At 35.9% G+C, this 20,176-nt stretch overlaps 1 protein-coding gene across 1 annotated transcript; it reads left to right on the forward strand.

Moving 5' to 3' along the window:
- Positions 1–2,839: 2,839 nt before the first annotated feature.
- On the forward strand, positions 2,840–9,258 carry LOC104593518 (Leucine-rich repeat (LRR) family protein). Its single transcript, XM_010253399.3, has 6 exons — positions 2,840–3,484; positions 4,596–4,667; positions 4,842–4,985; positions 5,491–5,562; positions 5,666–5,737; positions 8,919–9,258. The coding sequence occupies exons 1-6, from the start codon at positions 3,258–3,260 to the stop codon at positions 8,989–8,991; spliced, it is 660 nt and encodes a 219-aa protein (XP_010251701.1). The 5' UTR covers positions 2,840–3,257; the 3' UTR covers positions 8,992–9,258.
- The last annotated feature ends 10,918 nt before the right edge of the window (positions 9,259–20,176 follow it).

A 20,176-nucleotide genomic window follows, 5' to 3' on the forward strand; every position in this document is an offset into this window, starting at 1 on the left:
AAAACTTTATTTGCTTGCATAGTTTATCTAATCATCCATTTCATATGGCAATACCAGAGTAGAAGAAATGCTGAATTCCTAGAGTTGTACACCACATCCCAGCCATGTATTGAGAATATCTCCCGATAATAATATCAGAACCAATGATGTCGTCATCGGGAGATGTTCCAAATACACGACCGGGATGTGGTGTGGGACGGAAATGTGAACTCGAATTCAACTCTTGAGAAGATGCTACTTGTGTGATTTAGGGGGTGTTCTATACTAATTAAAGTTAAAACAATACTATGACGTGATTGAAAACCTGAGAAGTAATTCTGTTCAAAGTTGATTCATATTTTGAATTTCCGAATCAAGAATTGCTAGTTTCAAAACACACCACACTCTAAGAGAAGTACTTTACAACAATATGTATGACTTGGCTTTTAAAAACTAAAGTCAACTGCCATGTTGACAAAAAATAATATAATTTTGCTGATGTAGCACTTGTTTTTATTTTTAAAACAAAACCATGCACTGATGCACACAGCCAAACGACCCCCTGAAAAGAAAGCTTATTTAGTTTGGTATACTCTTGAACCTCTTAAAACACGAAAACAACAATATAATACCTAATGCCCCCTTAATCACAAGAGGTGTGAAACATTTGATAACGTGAGAGCAAGAATTAAAATATCGATACAATATATTTAATATGTGGTGTACCATATTATATCAATGTACCCAAATATGTTTGGATACATTGATATGTAGACCTTTTGAATGATTTAAAAGATCACAGACCACTTCCCCAACCATCTGATTATTATAAAATAAAAAAAAAATAAAAACAAAGGATGAATATCAGGCTTATCGACCATATCGATATATATGCATGATATGGAAAGATGACCTTAGTTGAATTTGATACTCAAAAGTGAACACTATTAATTCGATTGAGTTAACGATAGAATTAGAGATTGAGAATTAAATAATAGAACAAATTTCATAAAAATCAGGGTTATGACTTAGCTAGGAAGCAATGACTATACAGCTTTACATTTTATTTGATTTCTTTCTAATATTTACGAGACTTATTTTGAGACAATCTTCTATTTTATGGGCATTTTCAAAGGAGAAAGGGAAAGTATTTTTCTCTCATCATGCAAATTAATTGAGACATGATCAAACCTATCATGGCATATTGTTTCCAAATCCCTGGCACAAAATTGGGAAGATTCGACTTATTTTAGAATGCTGTCTTACACTTTCTTGCCTCTATGATTTGACTGATCAAAAAATTTTTGTAATTTGTCAAATGATTTCTGGAGTTTATTTTCCACATTATTTTTCACCTTGGAAGAAGTCAATCTAACTCATCTTGTCATGGGGTGGAGTATTTTCTGATTTCTATGGATTTGTTTTAATATAATGGAAAAGGGGAAAGGGTTAGCTAGTCTAATTAGTCCAAATCCGGCCCGTTGGGATTTTTTTTCCTCTTTATGGCCCCAACTTAGTTGGACTTTTGTTTTTTTGTTAGTGGTAAACAGATGAGCTATCCACCCATTGGAAATTAAAGCTAAAATGTAAAAGTAAAATTACACAAGGGAATGGGGTTTACTAGTAGTTGGATTGTTCAGTAAAATATTGTCAAACTTGGGCCAAATAGAGAACCGTTTGGTTGATCAATGGTTCAACCATTTGGTTCAAATAATTTAAATAAAAAATTTAAGACAAAATATAAAATGGGTCTAAACTATCTTTAAAAACTATATACATATATATTTTGATGAATAAATAACCATTCAGGGGAGCATTCACCCTAACTTTTTCCCCAATCCAAGTTTTTGCATAATGACCAACCTTATGGACTGCTTTATCATCCATCCTATTCCTAGAAACATGAGAATTGAGCAAAAGAGATAGAATCAGCTTTAGAACACCATCATCTAAATATTTTGAACAGTGTTTTTAAAACCGGATCGAATCAGATGGTCAGGTTGGAAAAATCAGGAATTGGTCACATGATCGGTTTTGTTTCACTTTAAAATCATCTTTTGGCCAAAAACCGTTGATTTGGTCAACGAATTGTTAAATCAGGCGGTCAAAACATTGACTCGGATGATAATTTTTGGCTTTTTTTTTTAATTTTTTGTTTTTTATTGTCAAAGCGAACCATCTGTTTGAACTGAATAGTCTGATCGTTCAACCCAAAAACCAACCCAAAACGGTTCCTTGTCCGATCCAATTTTAAAAACCTTGATTTTGAAGTCAATACCCTTCATATAAATCCAAAGTATAATATTCTTGATATGCAAAATTTGTGTAATGAGAATTTAAGTTGATCAACATATTTTAATTTTTTTAACTTTTTAGATTTTATAATTTGAGAGATTATCTATTGCATCAATTATTAAAATATCAGTGACCCTGAAAATATTTGAACCTTGAATATGAATAAATTCTAAGGAAAAGGAATATAATGGATCTAATTCTACAATAATCTTCCTCCATTCATTGTCTAAGCAAAAGAAATGGCCTTGTTTCAACCCAACCTCCAAATCTCCTTCCTTAATCCATACAAAGCCAGTTGCAGTAGCAATAGCAAGAAAAAAGTGAAAAACAACCAAGTTAGATCTGACTTACAACCACACCTTACAAACCAAACCAGCAAGGAGGCAAGGACATGGATTGGTTCAAGGGTCAAAAGATGTTTCCACGTGGCAAAAACATATGAGTTGCGTAAAGAAGTTTCCTAGTTGACCTTGACCCGATTAGTGAACTTTACCCACCCGAGATTAGCCTCCAAATTTCAAACACGATCAATCCATCTTCCTTCCAATTGATTTCAAAATTCTCACATCCACTTGACAGAACAGACCAGACCCACCCCACTTTTCAAGCTTCCAACCCCCTTTCCCACGTAAAGGAAAGAAAGGACCGTCACCACTGAGCAGGTCCACACGGACAGACCAAGAACCCACTACTCCCATTAATTAATTTAATCCATTAATTTAACCAAAGAAAAAACAAAAGCAGAATTCCTCACCCATCGCCCATGTTTTCCTCTGATTGATATTCCCAAAGCCGATCCTCCACCCTCTTTCGTCTCATCTCATCTCGCCCTCCTCTGCAACTCTCTTCTCTTTTTCGGGTCTCTCTCCATTTCTTGGGGTCCTTGAAACCAAACCCTAGAAACCCAGAACAAGTGAAAGCCTTGTTAGGACGAATTCTTGCAGGGAAGCCGGGGTCCTTTCGTCTTGAGAAGCGAGGAAGAGATGGCTGCATCCGCTCGGTTCAGTAGCGTGGATGTTGCCGTAACCCTAGTCGTAGCCCTCTTTGTTATCCCTTTGGTTTCTGCAAATTCCGAAGGAGATGCTCTCTACACGCTGCGCCGGAGCTTGTCCGACCCCGATAACGTCCTTCAGAGCTGGGATCCGACGCTTGTGAATCCTTGCACTTGGTTTCACATCACTTGCAATCAGGATAATCGTGTCACTAGAGTGTACTAGTCTCTCTCCCTCACTATCTTTCTCTATTTTTGGTTTTTGCTTACTGGGTTATGGCTTTTGTTTGAAATAGTTTGAAAAATTGTAGCTTTTGTTCTCAATACTGACTATTCAAAAATTTGATTCTTGGTGTGATTCTCGTTAACTTGTGTACTTTTGAGCACTTTCTTTTCTGGATTAGTTCTTTCTTCCCCTTTTGGAGCTAATTTTCTTTTTTTTTTCTTTTCCTTTTTTTTTGGTGATTATGAAGGGTTTCCTATGGAAACTTCAATTACAGTAATTACTATTAGGTTCTAATAGATGCTTCTGGTTTCGCGTCTGTGTATGTGCTTGATGGGGGTTGAGACTTGGGACTTGAGAAAATAATTATATAATTATGAGGGTATTTATTTAAATGTTAGTTTCTGGTCGTACTTTATGATTGATTTTGCTAGGAACCAATAGCTTCGTCTGGATGCTGGAGGTATGGGATTCTGAGATCTAATCAAGTTGTTCACTTAGACAAGACAGTCATTCTTAATGGGGAATTTGATTCTTATGGGTTTCTTTCTTCTTTTTTATTTATCTTCACCTGAAGTCGTGTTCTGGTATTTAATTCTTCATGTTTTTCATTTTTATTGTGTTTTCACTTGGTCTAAACATACGCCCTTGTATGCCTTTTTGTGACCCACCACAGTGTCCCCGGGTGGATTTTGAGTAGAAAATGAGGGTTAGGGCTTTCTGTTGCAAAGGAGCTACTAAAATATGTATGCCAAAGAAAAGCTATTGGCATTCCATCTAGAGCAACAGAGCATTTTCTTCGAGTTTTGTTGGGTGAAAAAAATAACGCAAATTAAATTTGATATTTTCCCAAAAGGGTGTTTTCATATTTGCAGAGTTTGGGAAATTTTGGTTTGTTATGGAAAATGAATTAATTTAGATGCTTAGATGTTAACTAAAAGATAGCATCAAAATTTCCTCTTTCTTCATAGTTATTCCAGAAGCATTTTTCTTTTGTGGGTTGTTTTTAACTTTTGCTTTTAGTAGCAACTAGCAAGAAGGAAGTGTGCAAGAAAGGAGTTTTGATCCTACTTCTTTAACTTACTATGTTATGGCATATTTTTGCAGGGACCTTGGCAACTCTAACCTATCTGGCCATCTGGTACCTGAACTTGGGAAACTTGAACACCTGCAATATCTGTTAGTATCTTTCCATATCTTTATCTTTGTCTTGCATATGCACTTCTATTGATGTTGAGTACTTATTTATTCCTGATTTAAATGGATATTTTAGCGTAAGTAATTATTAATGTTTAATATGTTGAGTACTAACTTTAGAACTCTCTTTGTCCCCATTTTTGACAACTGGTGCAGAGAGCTTTACAAAAACAACATTCAAGGAACAATCCCGGTTGAGCTTGGCAATTTGAAGAGTCTAATCAGCTTGGACTTGTATAACAACAATATCTCAGGGGTCATTCCTCCTGAGTTGGGAAAGTTGAACTCTTTGGTATTTTTGTAAGTTTGAAACTTCTTGTTTTCTATTCCTGTGTGAGTTAATTGAGGCAAAGACTTTCTATTCCTAAACTATCTTACTGAATAAAGGATTATAACCTGATTTCCAATGATCCCAAGTCAGCTAGTTCATGGATTGGCTGGTTTGGTGATACTGGGCTCTAGGCTAAGCATGACCAAGTAAAACATGGAAATTGTATTATCGGAGTACAGTGATAGTAACATGATATCTTGACTTGTCTTTTTGACTATACTAAATTGGATTTCACTTTTGAGTTTGAAAAATTGGTTCAGTATCACCCTTATAATTTGGGAGATGGTTGAAGTCTTCACCTCTCCAGCTCTCCCTTCCTAGCGTGTTTTTGGTCTTCTTTTACATGTGCATTTTGAACCATTTTCTTTATTAATTAATACAGTACTCAGTTTGACAAGGGAGTTTTATAAGAAAAATTCAAAATCAGTTTATAAATCTTTTGTTGCCCATCACTAATTTGCTTTTATTGTGTAGGCGACTTAATGACAACCAATTGACTGGGCAAATTCCAAGGGAGCTCGCTAGCATTTCAAGCCTCAAAGTTGTGTAAGTGCAACAGTGCTAGTTTTCAATTTTCTTTCATCTTACTACACTTACATTTTTTTGGGTATATAATTAAGAATTCACCAGAACATCCCTCTGTTTTCAGAGATGTCTCAAACAACAATCTATGTGGAACAATTCCAACAACTGGACCATTTGAGCACATCCCGTTGAACAAGTAAGAGTTCATTTCTTTTCGTATCTTGTCAATTGATTTTGCACTCAAGAGATGAAGTACTATTTTGTTTAATCCTAGCACTCCAATTCTATCATTACATTTAGGTTTCTATTTTTTTAATGATTGTTCCAGTGTTTTAGATTTGCATTGAACTTTGATTTCCAAGCAATTTATATTCTCTTCTTTTGAAAGTCCAGGTTAATTACATTAGATTGGACAAGTGGATGTGTCATAGTAACTAACCACGTAACTCATAAACTTCTACCTGAAAAAGAATCAGCATTTGTGGACAATGTAATAATTTATGTTTTATGCAACCATTAGCATCCATATAGGAATATATCATAGCCTATTCAGATGTTGAATCAAAAGCCTACTAATTTTTCTGTTTTCTTTTTAAATTTTCAGAATTTGTCAGTTGTTTTTATATTTAATCTCTTTTTTGGAAAGGATATTTAGTTTAATTGCTCATGACAATTTGTTGTTGTGACTTGGGACCGATACATGCTTTGTTATAATATCTTGGTCCTTGGTAGTAGATTGTCTATATTGTAACAGTTATGCTAGCCGGAAGAGTTCTTGATGTTAGTCTTCTGCACAGTTGTTACATCATTGCTTGGTGTAATGGTCAAATCTTGGGATGGCAATATTGAGAATGCAAGGTTAAGAGTCTTAGGACTTAGAGTAGCCACTGTGTGTAAAAAAGGCCTAAGGTTAGGTCCATATCTGGTCCACCCCTCCCAAGACCCCGGATTGATGGGACCCATTGTACTACATACAGATTGCTAGAGTTTTGAGGTAAAAGTATCAAGAAGCATTGAAAAAGCAATCTTTGTCATCTTAAGCAAACATCAAAACCAGTATTTTAAAAGTGAATTTTAACTAAATTCAGTTCTTAGAGCCTGGTGTGTGAGGCACAAGGCAATACATGCTTAAAAGTGAGGCACTACTTTTGAAAAATTTTTAGAAAACTTAACGTATAAGAATTCTAAAGAATAAAATATTTCAAAAAGCCAGATATCAGAAAAAAAAAATCAAAAAGCCTGTCAGTTCAATTGGCTAAATGAATGGAGGGGCCATTTCATAGTGTAATGATAAAATATTTGGCTGACAAGATCGAGAATATGAGTTTGAGTTTGAGAGCAGCCACTTGTGCAAAAGAAAAATGTGAAAGGTTAGGTCTGTATCCAGTCTACCCTTCCCAAGATATATATATAACCATACTTCACAGTAACTAGCTTGGTTAGGCTTAGGCATGCCCTACAAAATGAGCCTTACTATTCATGTTCTCTAGTGAGCTTCCCCAAACAACTTATAAATCTTCCATGTAGTAAATTTGTTTAGAGCTCAAAAGGGCTAAAGGAGTCTACAGATTCATCTCTCTGCTCATTGTTTATGTAAAAAGTTTTGGCCAAAAGACTTTCCAATGTTTGCAAAATTAATCTTCTGTTTTGGCCAAAAGACAACCAATTTTACTAATAAACAGCAGATATATACAGTATGCATTCTCCTTTTAGAGAGAGCCTTTTGACTCCCTCATCTCCATAATATTAATTTTACAATTATGCCCAGAAACTAATTTTTACCCACCCTTTGTTTTGATGAGACATCAACCATACAGTTTGCTGATCTCTGAATCCATTTATTTTGAAATTCAACATCCTTGGTCAATTGCCAACAACCTTAATTATTTTATTTGATTTCTATAGACTCACAACGTTGATTCATTGTTCAACAGCCAACTATTGACCACTTTGAAGCCACCTTCAATAATTAATCTTTTTATCTGCAGCTCTTATGCTCTCATAACCGCTTGTATGACTACAATTATTCCTGCCCTTTAGTGAATCCCCTACTCCAATCTGGCCCAAGAAGATTGCCATCACGTGTCCATCATTTCTGAACACCCGTCCCACCCCTGAGGGCCTTGGGTTTCTCATATTACTGCCATCAAAGTTATGTTTCATAAAGCCCTTTTCTGGGGGTACCCACTGTTTCTGAGACGTAATCTTCTTTGATGAGCAATCACTTTCTCAAGATATTGTCTAGTGAAAAGGATGGGTTGGCTTCCAATGGTTTTATCCAAGTTATCCTAACTGTAATACACTCCACAATTGCTTCTTTCCTTCTCTCCTGCTTCCTAAATATTCTCACATTCATTTCTTCCCAGATTGTCCAAATAATTGCTGCTCTGGTGCATCTCCACATTATCCTTCCCTTTTCTCTGGCCTGTTCTGGTAAACAGCTAATATACACGAAAAGTTACAATACAAGGTATGATATGTGGCTGACATCGATTGTAGGGTACTCATGTAGCCAATCTAACGTTGTCATCTGATGGAAAGTTTGGATCAGCCATGGTATTGTGACTATTGTCTTATATGGCAGATATTGGTGGTTTCGTGTAGGGAAACTCTCTACTTGACTCGATTAGGGTAGGGGGTGGGTTTGCTAGTCAAATTGTTTAACAAGCTTCCATGAATGCCTAGGAATCTTCCACATGGCAAATTAGTTTGGGGCTGAAGCAGAGTCTCCGAATTCCTCTCTCACCCTCTATTCATAGGAAAGATTTTAGCCCAACCTTGCCACATTTGGCAAACAAACTTTCATAGTTAAATTTTATATTAAAATAAAAACTTTGAATAGTTAATACAATATTCAACTATATGGGGTTGGCTACATGAATCCTGTACCACGATTTCACACTTTTCATTATATTCTTAAGTCGTGGGTGCTTAAATAATTTCTGTCTACTTCAACCCATGTCCTTGGCTTGCCTTTTGCTCTTCTAGAACCCTCGACTTGCAATGGAATACTTCTCATCAGTGTTGTAAATAGTCTTCTTTGCACATGATCAAACCATCTTATTCTACTTTTCCTCAACTTATCGCCTAATGGGGCTATTCCTAGGTTCTTAAAAATATGATTGCTTTTTTAATAAATAAATATGATCATTTTTTAAAATCTTATCTCTTCTTGTTTTCCCACTCATCCATGCCAATATTCGAGTTTCTTCTTTACTCATTTTTGGGACATGTTTCTTGACTGCCCACTCTGCTGCATACAAAATTTCTAGCCTTAAGGTTTAGTCTCAGTGGTATTCTCTATTCTCACTATGATTATTCATCTGAACATTCAGTGTCTCAGTACCATTATAATTGTGTTTCCTTCAATGTTTTAGCTTCGAGAACAATCCTCGACTGGAAGGCCCAGAGTTGCAGGGATTGGCTACTTACGACACAAACTGCTCGTGAATGGCGCTGCAAATTCCAACTCTGCCCTGTGTTAATTTGGGTTTTACTGTACGTGGAAATGGGTAGGAGATTTATTTCCATATAATATATAAATATATAATATATAGATATAGATATGGCCAGGGTTTGGAGGTAAATGTAGTAGCTCATAATCAAGTGTAAATCTTTACAGCAGCTCTCTGACTGTTCTAGCATTTGTAATTGTAGCTATAAGCCGTTTCTGGACATGATGGTGGCTAAGGAAAATGGATTTTCCCTCTTCTAGTTTATCTATTCTTATGCATGGGCTTTGTCAAATGAAATCGACACGGATTGGCCCTATTTTCTTTTTCTTTTGGTTCTTTCTAGTTCGAAATCAAACCACCCAAGGTTCAAAGTATCGATACGTATTGTTTTGGGACCTCTCCGATATGCCCCAAAAGTGGGTGTATTGGGGGTCTGACCGGTTTAGGGGGTGGAGGAGCTCTAAACCGCCCCCTGAATCGGTTTTGAAAAAAAACTAAAAAAAGTAAAAAATAAATGGAAGATGGTTTCAAAGCTTTAGAAATTGAATGCCATGCAAAATGGTAGATGGATTTATTGACACTTGGCCGTGTAGGATTTGTGAAGCCTGCTCAAGAATTACTCCATAAAATGACAGCTTAACTATCAATCAATCCCTATCTAGGGGTCGCAAATGGGTGGGTTGGGTAAGGGTTGAATATCAATCCACTCATATTGACCCACCAACCCCCTATGATTTATCATCAATCCTTGTTAAAGGGTTATAATCCACCTTAACCGTGACTCACCCATTTGACTCATTCATATCGGCCCTTAACCACCCTCACCCATATTGATCCACCTACTCACCTATAAATATAAAAATGGGTTGGGATGGCTCGAATGCCTGAAATAATAAATTTTAAGAACATCTCTCAAGGTTGTCATGTGGTAGAAATGGGTTGGGTTGATCTGTACAAGGTTCAAAATATCGATACACCCGATATGTCAATAGGGGTGTATCGGGATATATTGGTATTTTTTCTTTTTTTTTTTTTAATTTTTTTCAAAATTGGTTTAGGGGGGGGGGCGGTTTAAGGCTCCTCCATCCCTTGAATTGGTTAGAACCCCGAGACACCCTCTATAGGGGTGTATCGGGGAGCTCCTGAAATGATATGTATTGGCCGATACGGGCCGATACGTGTTGGTACTTTGAACCTTGGATCTGTATATCGAAAGTAACAAATTTGTGAGAGGAACACCTCTCAAGATTGTCACATGGCAGAAAATGGGTTGGGGCAATCCATATACTTGAAAATAACAATTTTTGAGAGAATAATCTCTCTTACGGATGCCACAGGAAAGAACAGGGTTGGGTTGACATGTATACCCGAAAAAAACATTTTGTCAAATCATCTCTCTTAAGATTACCACGTGACAGAAACAGGTTGGGTTGACTTGTATATCCGAAAAAGCATTTTTGAGAGATTGCCACGTGACCAAAAACATGTCAGGTCAACCCGTATACTAGAAATTGCAAAAATTGTAGATAAATGCAAAAAAAAACCCAAAAAATTCAGAAAATACCAAAAAATTATGAAAATACAGAAAAATACTAGAAAATTGCAGAAAATGCAGAAAAAATGCAAAAATACTAGAAAATTGCAGGAAATGCATGAAAACATTAGGAAAATGCAGAAGTTATGCAGAAAAGCACAAACAATTGTAGAAAATTACCAGAAATTTTCAAAAAAAATGTAGAAAAATACCAGAAAATTGCAAAAAAAATAAAAATTGCAAAAAATTACAGAAATGCAGAAAATTGCAAAAAAAATCATAACTTTTATAAAAGTGCTTTTGTAAAAGTACTTTTATAAAAGTACTTCCATAAAAGTGTTCACAAAAGTACCTTTGTAAAAGTACTTTTATAAAAGTGCTTTCGTGTAAAAGTACTTTTGTAAGTGTTTTCCTAAAAGTACTTATATAAAAATGCTTTTATGCTTTCAAAATGTTTTCATAAAAGTACTTCCATAAAGTGATTGTGTAAAAGTACTTTTATAAATGCTTTTGTGTAAAAGTACTTTTGTAAAAGTGCTTTCGTGTAAAAGTACTTTTGTGAAAGTGCTTTCATGTAAAATTGTATTTGAACACGAAAGTTAATAAAAACTATTTTATTTCATTTATAATCACAAAATGAAATATGACATGGTGGTTTCGATTTGTAATGAGATGTGTGCGCTAAGAAGCTTGAGTTTGAATCACTTCAACTATTGTATTTTTTAGATTTGGCGAGTATAGACACAACCCATCCTGTCCCGTGTGACCCAACCCACCTTGACCCTAATGGGTATCCTCGACTCAACCCACCCTAACCCTTTTTTACTGACCCTAATGGATTACTCAACCCATATTGACCTACCAATAGAATGGGTGGGTATGGGTAGGTTCCAAGGTGGATGGGTTGGGTGGGTCAAATGAGTTGGGGTCAAGATTGCCAGCCCTATCCCTATCTAATTTGAATATACAAGTAAGACTAGTAAAAGAAATATTTTTCTGATTATGATACCAAAAAAACTAGTAACCAATCAACCAGTTTCGTAAAAGTGATAACCAATAAGGTTGTATTTATCAAATGGGGAGGGGGGGGGGGTTGATTGGTTAAAGCTGTTAAGGTATCATGTTTTTGGTTAGTATTGATTTTTCCAAATAAATATAGCCATTTCAACTTCTAATGCTAAGAGGTTCAAGCTCCAAAATCCAGACTACTGTTTAATATGATGGATGACATGTTGGAGATGTATAAGAAATTTTGGAGTGGTTCTGAGGTGATTTTGTTTTCGGATTATAGGGAAATTTATTTTCAGGATATTGTAGAGCCTCGAGTGAAATAGAGATGAGTGTTTTGTGTTGTAAACTGTGTAATAGCTTGACTTAAACGCATTTTGTAGATTTTGGAGAATCACTATGAGAATGGACATATCTGTTCGTGTATAGCCATGTATTTGATTTACTTCCATAGTTAGATAATAGTTAATGATTATTAATACTCATGACGTCCCTTGATCACACCTAATCTAGTTATGATTACTGGTTGAATTTAATTTAAAACGTCAATGATCACATTTGGCATCCCAAAGGTGTTTGGTGGTATATTTGTACAGTGAGGACTAGCGATGCCCACCAGAAGCCAATCCACGATGCGTAGTTGCAAAATCTAAGACCAATCCATGACTGTGTTGTGAGATTTGGAAATCAATTTGTGGTCCTATCCTCATCGTAGTTACAAACTCTAAGGTGGTGTTCTGTAGTGTGGATAAAAAATTGGTGGGTGTGGACTGGTCCACATCACATCATGTGGCATGAATCAATCAACACCACACCACAGTCCACAACTGTTTTGAATTATAAACAAACTGTGTGGACTGAACCAGTTCTATACCACACTTTTCGATTCCATGTATCTCATATACATTTTATGAATAATCTATACAATGAATTATAAATGTCTAATTTTTGCATTTTATATGATAAATATATTGAAAAATGCATCAATGAATATATATTAACCAATAAATATTAATTTTTTTTTATAAAAACAATAGTAAAATAATTAAAAATTTTAAAAATATATTTTAAATATTAAAAAATATTATTTTATTGATAAAAACAACGTTTTAAAAATCGACCCGGAAACGGAACCATTTTGGCCACCAGTTTCTAAGTCGACAGTCCGATCATCTAGTTTGAACGAACGAGCCATTTTGACAAACAAATTAAAAAAAATAAAAAATAAAAAAGGGTAAAAAACCATTGAACGGATCGACGGGTCAACGATTCGACTGCCCAGGTCAACAGGTTGTTGACTTTTTCAATGGTTTTTGGCCAAATACTGGGTTTGGGGTAAAACGGAACCAGTTGCCTAGACAGTTCCCGGGCCGAATGGTTTGACCGTCCGAGTCAACAATGGTTCAAAAACCTTGGATAAAAACATTAAAAAATTAAGTAAAATAATTAATATTTTATTGACAAAATATTAAAATGTGAAACAGACAATAGAGTTTCAGCCTTTCAAGAGAGTGTGAAGCAGGGGATCAAAAATAGCCTGTAGACAAGGCCCTAACCACAAGTTTTTTTTTTTTTTTGTGGATGAGAAATTGGGGTGTGGATGGGACCGGTCCACGATATAGAATGAACCGGTCCCGTCTAGATCCAGCCGAATAGGTGTTCATCCCGTGAATAGGACTGAAAGATGAACACGGTGCCAAACACCGCCTAAGTTGCCTTATTTGCAATATGACCACCAAATCTTCTAAGTTTATTCAGTTCTTGTATTCTAGATCGCATTGGATCAAGTCTACCAAATCTTCGGTGGATATGACAGAATCTGGGTGGCAACTCTACAAGTCTCACTTTGGAAGGAGTACTAATACAAATATTTACAGTAAAAATACATATAATTAAAATAATATAAAATAAAAGGTTTTAAACTTCACATATTCGTATTTTCGTATTTGTATTCTTTCCAAAGTCCAAATTGAGCCTCAGCGGCAAGAATGTAAATCTCTGGCAACAAGCTAGATTTAAACACATAACCTATAAATCGATCGATATGTTCTTTCTGTTCTTTAAGATGCTAGATTCAGTGACCAAGCTTAAAGATCTCCGATAACACTGTTCCGACAGAAAGTAGATCCTTTGTTCGAAACCTAGCACTTTACTATAGTTTCCGACAAGCAAGACTAGAAATCTGCTAGAACATATATACAGTTCATGACCGGATCCGAGTGAAATTAATCCTTAAAAACATCAAATCTAGCGAAATTTTACTCTAGACCTGAATCCCTGATCTAACCCGTATTCTAAAATCCTAATCCAAGAAGTCTATTTTTAGGCATTTGAAAGGCTGTTTTCTAGCATTTCAAGTCTGTTTTTTTCAGGCAACCTCAACCTGAATTTTTGGCTCAAGCTAGTATTACAAACCAAGGTTTTCAACCTGCTGTTGACCCGGATGGCCGAATCGTTCAAACTGTCACCCAATTGATTTTCCGGATCTGATTCAAGCAAAATCTGGCTTTTCACCAAAAACCATTGACTTTGTCAAAAACCATCTGACCTGAATGATCAAAAATCGTATTCTAAAATCCTAGTCCAAGAAGCCTATTTTTTGGCATTTGAAAGGCTGTTTTCTAGCATTTCAAGTCTGTTTTTTCAGGCAACCACAACCTGTATTTTTGGCTCAAGCTAGTATTACAAACCAAGGTTTTCAACGTGCTGTTGATCTGGATGGTCGAATCGTTCAAACTGTCACCCATTTGATTTTCCGGTTTTGGTTCTAGCAAAATCGGGCTTTCCACCAAAAACCATTGACTTTTTCAAAAACCGTCCAACCCGAATGTCGAACTGATTATTGGGTCGCGGGATGTCTGATTGAGGTGATTTTTTTTTGAATAAATTTTCGAGATCTATGCATCTCAGGCACCTCGTCCTGCTATTTTCGCGAAAAAAAAAAACTTTTTTTGGCCTCAAAATACAATTTTTAATATACATAAAAAATTAAAAGCTGAATTAAAAAATATAGATTAAATATAAAATAATACACATATCATATCTAAAACATAATTATACATTATTTATTGATAAAATATGTATTTGTACACATACAATATATATATATATATATATATATATATATATATATATATATATATATAAGGTAATGTAGCACGGTCTGAATCATTCAACCTGGATGGTCGAACCAGTGATTCGTGACCTGGAGGCCAAAACGATTCAGCCTCTGGGTTAATTTTTAAAACACTGCTAAAAACATGTTGGCAGAAAGGTGATTGATGGGAATTCTGTGGCAAAGCATAGTCAATAAATCCAAGCTGGTGAATTGGTACAAAATTTACTTTCTTCCAAATATTTGCTTAATCTATTACTTGTCTACTGCTATTTTACTTGTCAGTATGAAGATTATATCTTGGAAGATCAGGGGTGAAATAACCTATATGGGATACCTTATGTAGCTCTGCTGTTTGCACAACCTTGATATATTGTTTCTCTCAAAGACAAAAAAAGTTCGAGCATGTAGCATAGCTATGTATTGACCAAGAAGCTTAGTTATGCATATATCATCAAAATGATTATGTTAATTTCTATGAAATAAAATTTTTTTCCAATTACACAGATTGGGTGTTTATTCTTGACTTATGAGCATCCAACTAGATCAATGAGAAAAGATTTATGGCTGTTTCAGTAAAACCTGGAGTTCTTAAGGGATAAGGGATGGGTTCTATGTGGTAATTTGTATGACATTTTGTGTCCAATGGGCTATAAAGGTCGCAGATACCAATTCCACTCCCCCTCTTGGTATTTAGCTCAACTGATAGAGCAGTTCAATCTGGTGGAAATTAATAGCTGAGGCCCATATTACACTTGGTGTAATAATCAAAGTGGTCTTGCCAGAGTTAAAGGTCTGGATAGAGATGATGCTTGACTAGAGGTGTAAATCGGGTTGTGTTGGTTTGGTGGATCTCATTGTGCCGTGTTGGCCCGTGGGCTGAGTTGGGCCTTGCTTCCTTCTCATGGGATATATTGAGCGTTAGCTCGGTATGGTCCACAGCTCAAGCCCAAATGGGCCCATCTTGTACCATGGGCCAAGCCTTGGACTAGGCCAAACTGTGGACTGGACCAATCTGTGAGAGGTACATTTTTTAAAAGATTAAAAAATAATAATAAAAAATTTAAAATTAACAAAATGGACAAAAAATAAAAAAAAAAGTATTAAAATATTATTTTATATGGATGTGTATATATGCAATAGTATAATAAAATTGAAAATAAAATTATATATATTAATATATTATATAATTATTATATATACAATAATAATTATATAATAATATAATAATATATAATATATTGCACACATAGTTGTACCGTGTCGCATTGACTCATGGCCTGAAACCCTAGACCTGGAACGACCCACGTTTCGTCATATCGGATCAGCCCAAAATCATGCTAGGCTATGCCAGGCCACAGGCGGCACGACCCATTTAACATATCTCTATGCCTGACGTGGCTACAGTGGTTTGGCTAATGTCTTAAAACAATATGCAAAAATCTCAAACCATGCATGACAGTTCTTGGGAAACATAATGATCAAAACGACTAAGGGACCATGTGGATGGAAAGTGTCGAGAGTGAGCAAATAATCAAAGAGGAGTGGGAAAAAGAAGTTAAAGGAGGAGTAACACAAAGGATAATTCAGAAATTTAAAAATGTGAAATGAAACTCAACTTGGAACAATATTTGGATATATCAATGACAAGGTGACAAAACAAAGAAAAGGACATGGCTGCGAAGGAAATTAATCAAATGGATCCACAACTTGAGCTATATAGGCTACAGGAGTATGAGAAATGGCTTATTAGGCTATGTTTGGTTTGAAGAAAAAGTAGGGAAACCTATACAAGATTAAAGGTTTCTCTACCTTTCCCTTCCTTTCCCTACATTTTCCTTCAAACCAAACATACCTTTAGGGATGAACAGATGCAGAGACTAAAATCTGGGGAGACATGTACAGTTGAGGAGATAGAAATACAAACTATATTTTGAAGAATTGGTTGAGCAGATTGGAGGTAGGCTCCAATCCCCTGCTTTAGACCTTTTTGAACTTCTTCTGCTACACTTATATGAAGATCAAAACCAAGAAATTCTTAATATACATTTACCTGATTAGGATGGGAATTTGTCAAAAATATGATATCTCATACAGCTTCAGCGCTAGATGGTATTCACCCTTCTTCTTCTTCCAGAAGTATTAGCATATAATTGGAGAGAAGATTCTACAATAAGCTTAATAGATTATGGGTCAAAAGAAAAGGATTTGAAAAGTGGATCCATGTTTGCTTACTACCCCTCTTCAGGTCATTCTCTAAGGTGGAGACAAATTATATATGTGGCAAAGCCTCTAAAGTTTGATTTCATATGGAAAGTTGGGGTGGAAGTCAAATTTTCATATATGATGATCCTTGTATCCTTACCATTAATTCAAGTTGAAGGCTGATGGAACACATCAGGAACACACAACACTAATACTTAATTAAGGGCCTCGTCCTACCAAATGGTAGATGGCATATATCATCCGGTCCGTTGTAAAATCCACCGAGCATATTCTTATGGACCACCACATCAGCTTCTAAAATCGATGTAGGCGGTGGTCTTTAGAAGACCGCCTCCTCAAATATCATTCTAGCGGGGGTCATTAAGACCGTCGGCTCTAAATCGTCGCCTTTAACCAGTTTTATTGTTGTGATTGGCGGTGAAGAGTTCAGATCACCTACCACAAATTACATTCCAACAACCTATCAATATATTCTGACACCTCACATATGATACATGGCAGGTCCCAATCTTATAGTGAGATATGTGGTATTAAATCAAATTGATAGAGTATTGGAATGTGTTTTATTGGCAGAAGATCGGTGGGAATAACATACTGGCGAGAGGCAAATAGGTGAAAGTGTTGGTGTTTAAGGTTTGGGGATGAAGAGCCTTATATATCCCCAAAAAAAATGTGTGGGATCAAACTCAGGCATCCACATTGGATGCCAGAGCGGATACACCTCAGATCCACATCATGGGCCATGCAATGAATCACCAACTTGTTTCTCCAAACGTCCCCAAGATGCTCCAACCATGATGGTTTCGGATTTCCAATTTCATCCGAAAAAACACCCTAACCGGCTGTTGCCAAATGTATTTTCTGACTTTTGACTCCCAAACACATATGTGACACTGATGTGGTAAAGAGACAGCAACAACTTGCCGCTGTCCGAAACATGCCCAAATTTGAGGAAAAACTCTGGCTGTTGGAGGTTAAGAACCTATGCTGTTGGGAACTTCTTGAAAATGCCACATTGCCATAAGAGTGAGGTAAAATAGTAATTGCTCACTGTTGCCTTTTAATCAAAAAGTTAGATATGGGCATAAATGGATTAAGGCCCCGTTTGGTTTATAGGAATAGGGGTCTGGAATTGAAATCGTAATGGATTATTCCGATTTCAACTGTTTGGTTGAACGGAATGGGAATCCCATTCTCATTCTTGCTAGAATGGCATATCCCCATTTGAGGGAATGGCCTGTGCCCCCCTTGGGAATAAATCCCATTCCTGTTGATTTTAACTCCTATTCCCATTCTTGTCTGAAATAAACAAACTATGAGAATAGACTATTCTGATTTTAATTTCAATTTCGATTCCGATTTCAATTGTAAACCAAACGGATCATAAGCTGTCCAGCCCAAAAACACTCTAAACACAGCGTAGGCTGTTGGGAGCCTAGTGACTATGCTGTTGAGAGAGATTTTGGGCTGGGCTTACTCACCTATTCACGCCCATGCCTTCGTTTTTGGTCAAAATAAATTAAGGGGCAATTACTAATTTACCCACTCTCATGGCAACGCATCATTCTCACAAATGCTCTCAACAGCATAGATTATTGACCCCCCCACAGCCTAAGTTTTTTCGCTATTCGCACCGCTGTATCCATCTATCATTGCCTAAGTAACCAATCACGATCGAGCATTTCTATATAGCCCATACATCAGTGTACAAAATACAGACGTGTTCATTTGTGATGGACTAGATAGCAAAGTGATACAGAACAGCAGATCAGGCTCCAAATATATAACATACTTAATTAGACACGAAGCAAGTGTCTAATTGGGCGGGTTAGACGTTTTCGAACCATGGTTGACACAAACATTCGGACCATTCGGCTGGAAAACCATCCAGGCAATTAATTCCGTTTCAATTTTAACCTGGTCTTTTGCACAAGAACATTTACTTAGTCAATGATCCGCTGGCCTGAGTGGTCAAATTGTCGATCCATTAGACCCAAACAATTGTTTTCAACCATTATTTAATTTTTATTATTTTTTTAAATTATAACAGCATTTGTTTAGACCGAATAATTGAACCATTCACTCAAAAACCAATGGCCAAAGCAGTTTTGGTTCTGCCTTTCAGGTCGATTTTTAAAACATTACAACATAGTACAGAAATTGAATATATTCATCAATTTATAATGACATTGACTTAATTTTTTCTCGGAATATGGCATTTAAGCACCTCAGCCCTCAGCAATCCTTATAACCTGAAATGTTTGCCTTAGCGAATGGGATAATTTGTTATGTCTTTTCGAAAATCATAATATATATGCTAGCTAGTGTGTGGGAATAAGCCACATCACCCACCTCATTGGCATGCTCTTCCCACTTTATGAATTCATCTCCCGAAATGAAAGGAAGAGATTTTCCATTACCATTAAATTTTCACACTGTAAAAATCTTATATTTTGCATTACTTTGTGTATTTGCACTGTATATATATTTGTATATGTAGTCCTTCCAAACTAAGCCTTTTTGCTTATAACTCAAGATTGTTTCCATTCTGCATTCAATCATCTTACCATCTCCCCATTATCAGAAGCTAGGTGGTGAGGATTGGCACGTGATAACCCATATCTAGGGAATAGGAATCCTCATAAAGAAGTTGCCTTTCATTTTGAAGATGTATTTTTGAAGTATTTTGGGAGGGATTTCATAGCTTCACTTTGCATCTAGCTTTTGGCTTTGTGAGTTGGGGCTCCCTTGAAAAGCCCATAAGTAGTGTTTGTGAAAAATCTTGACTATTTTTCATCCACTTAAATGGTTCTGTTGAAGCTTCTTTCGGAGGTTTTTTTACGGGAAAAATTATCAATACTTAGATAGAACAAAATTGTTCTTTTTAATAATGGCTTTTATGTTTAAATGATTATGTTGAAACTTCTTTTTAAGCCCTTACAAATCCATACAAGTGCCATATGGGGAAGTTGTCAACATTTGGATAGGACAAAATTATCTCTTTTAATAATAGTTTTTTATGGTTTAAGAAATAAAAGAACATGAATAAATACACTTACCCGGGTAAATAACTTTCCAAAAAACAATCGGGGCCAATTAGAATACGAGTGAAGGAACTATGATAGATCCTTGGTCTCCCCTTAGTGGATTATACCCAATTCAAAGAAATCAATCAAAGTCATCACTTCACAATCCACATGGTTTCTCAATCAAAAGTATATATGGATATATCCACCATAGTCCCATACCAAGAAAAAAAAAAGAATTGATACTGGCGTTTGGAAACACAACTCATAC

Source organism: Nelumbo nucifera, chromosome 7 (assembly GCF_055504915.1).
Source record: "Nelumbo nucifera cultivar China Antique chromosome 7, China Antique-T2T, whole genome shotgun sequence".
In the NCBI taxonomy this organism is placed as follows: Eukaryota; Viridiplantae; Streptophyta; class Magnoliopsida; order Proteales; family Nelumbonaceae; genus Nelumbo; species Nelumbo nucifera.

Coding starts and splice junctions, on each gene's coding strand:
- LOC104593518 (XM_010253399.3), top strand. CDS start 3,258: ATGGCTGCATCCGCTCGGTTCAGTAGCGTGGATGTTGCCGTAACCCTA. Junction 4,986..5,490: donor TTGAACTCTTTGGTATTTTT/GTAAGTTTGAAA, acceptor TTTATTGTGTAG/GCGACTTAATGACAACCAAT. Junction 5,563..5,665: donor ATTTCAAGCCTCAAAGTTGT/GTAAGTGCAACA, acceptor CTCTGTTTTCAG/AGATGTCTCAAACAACAATC.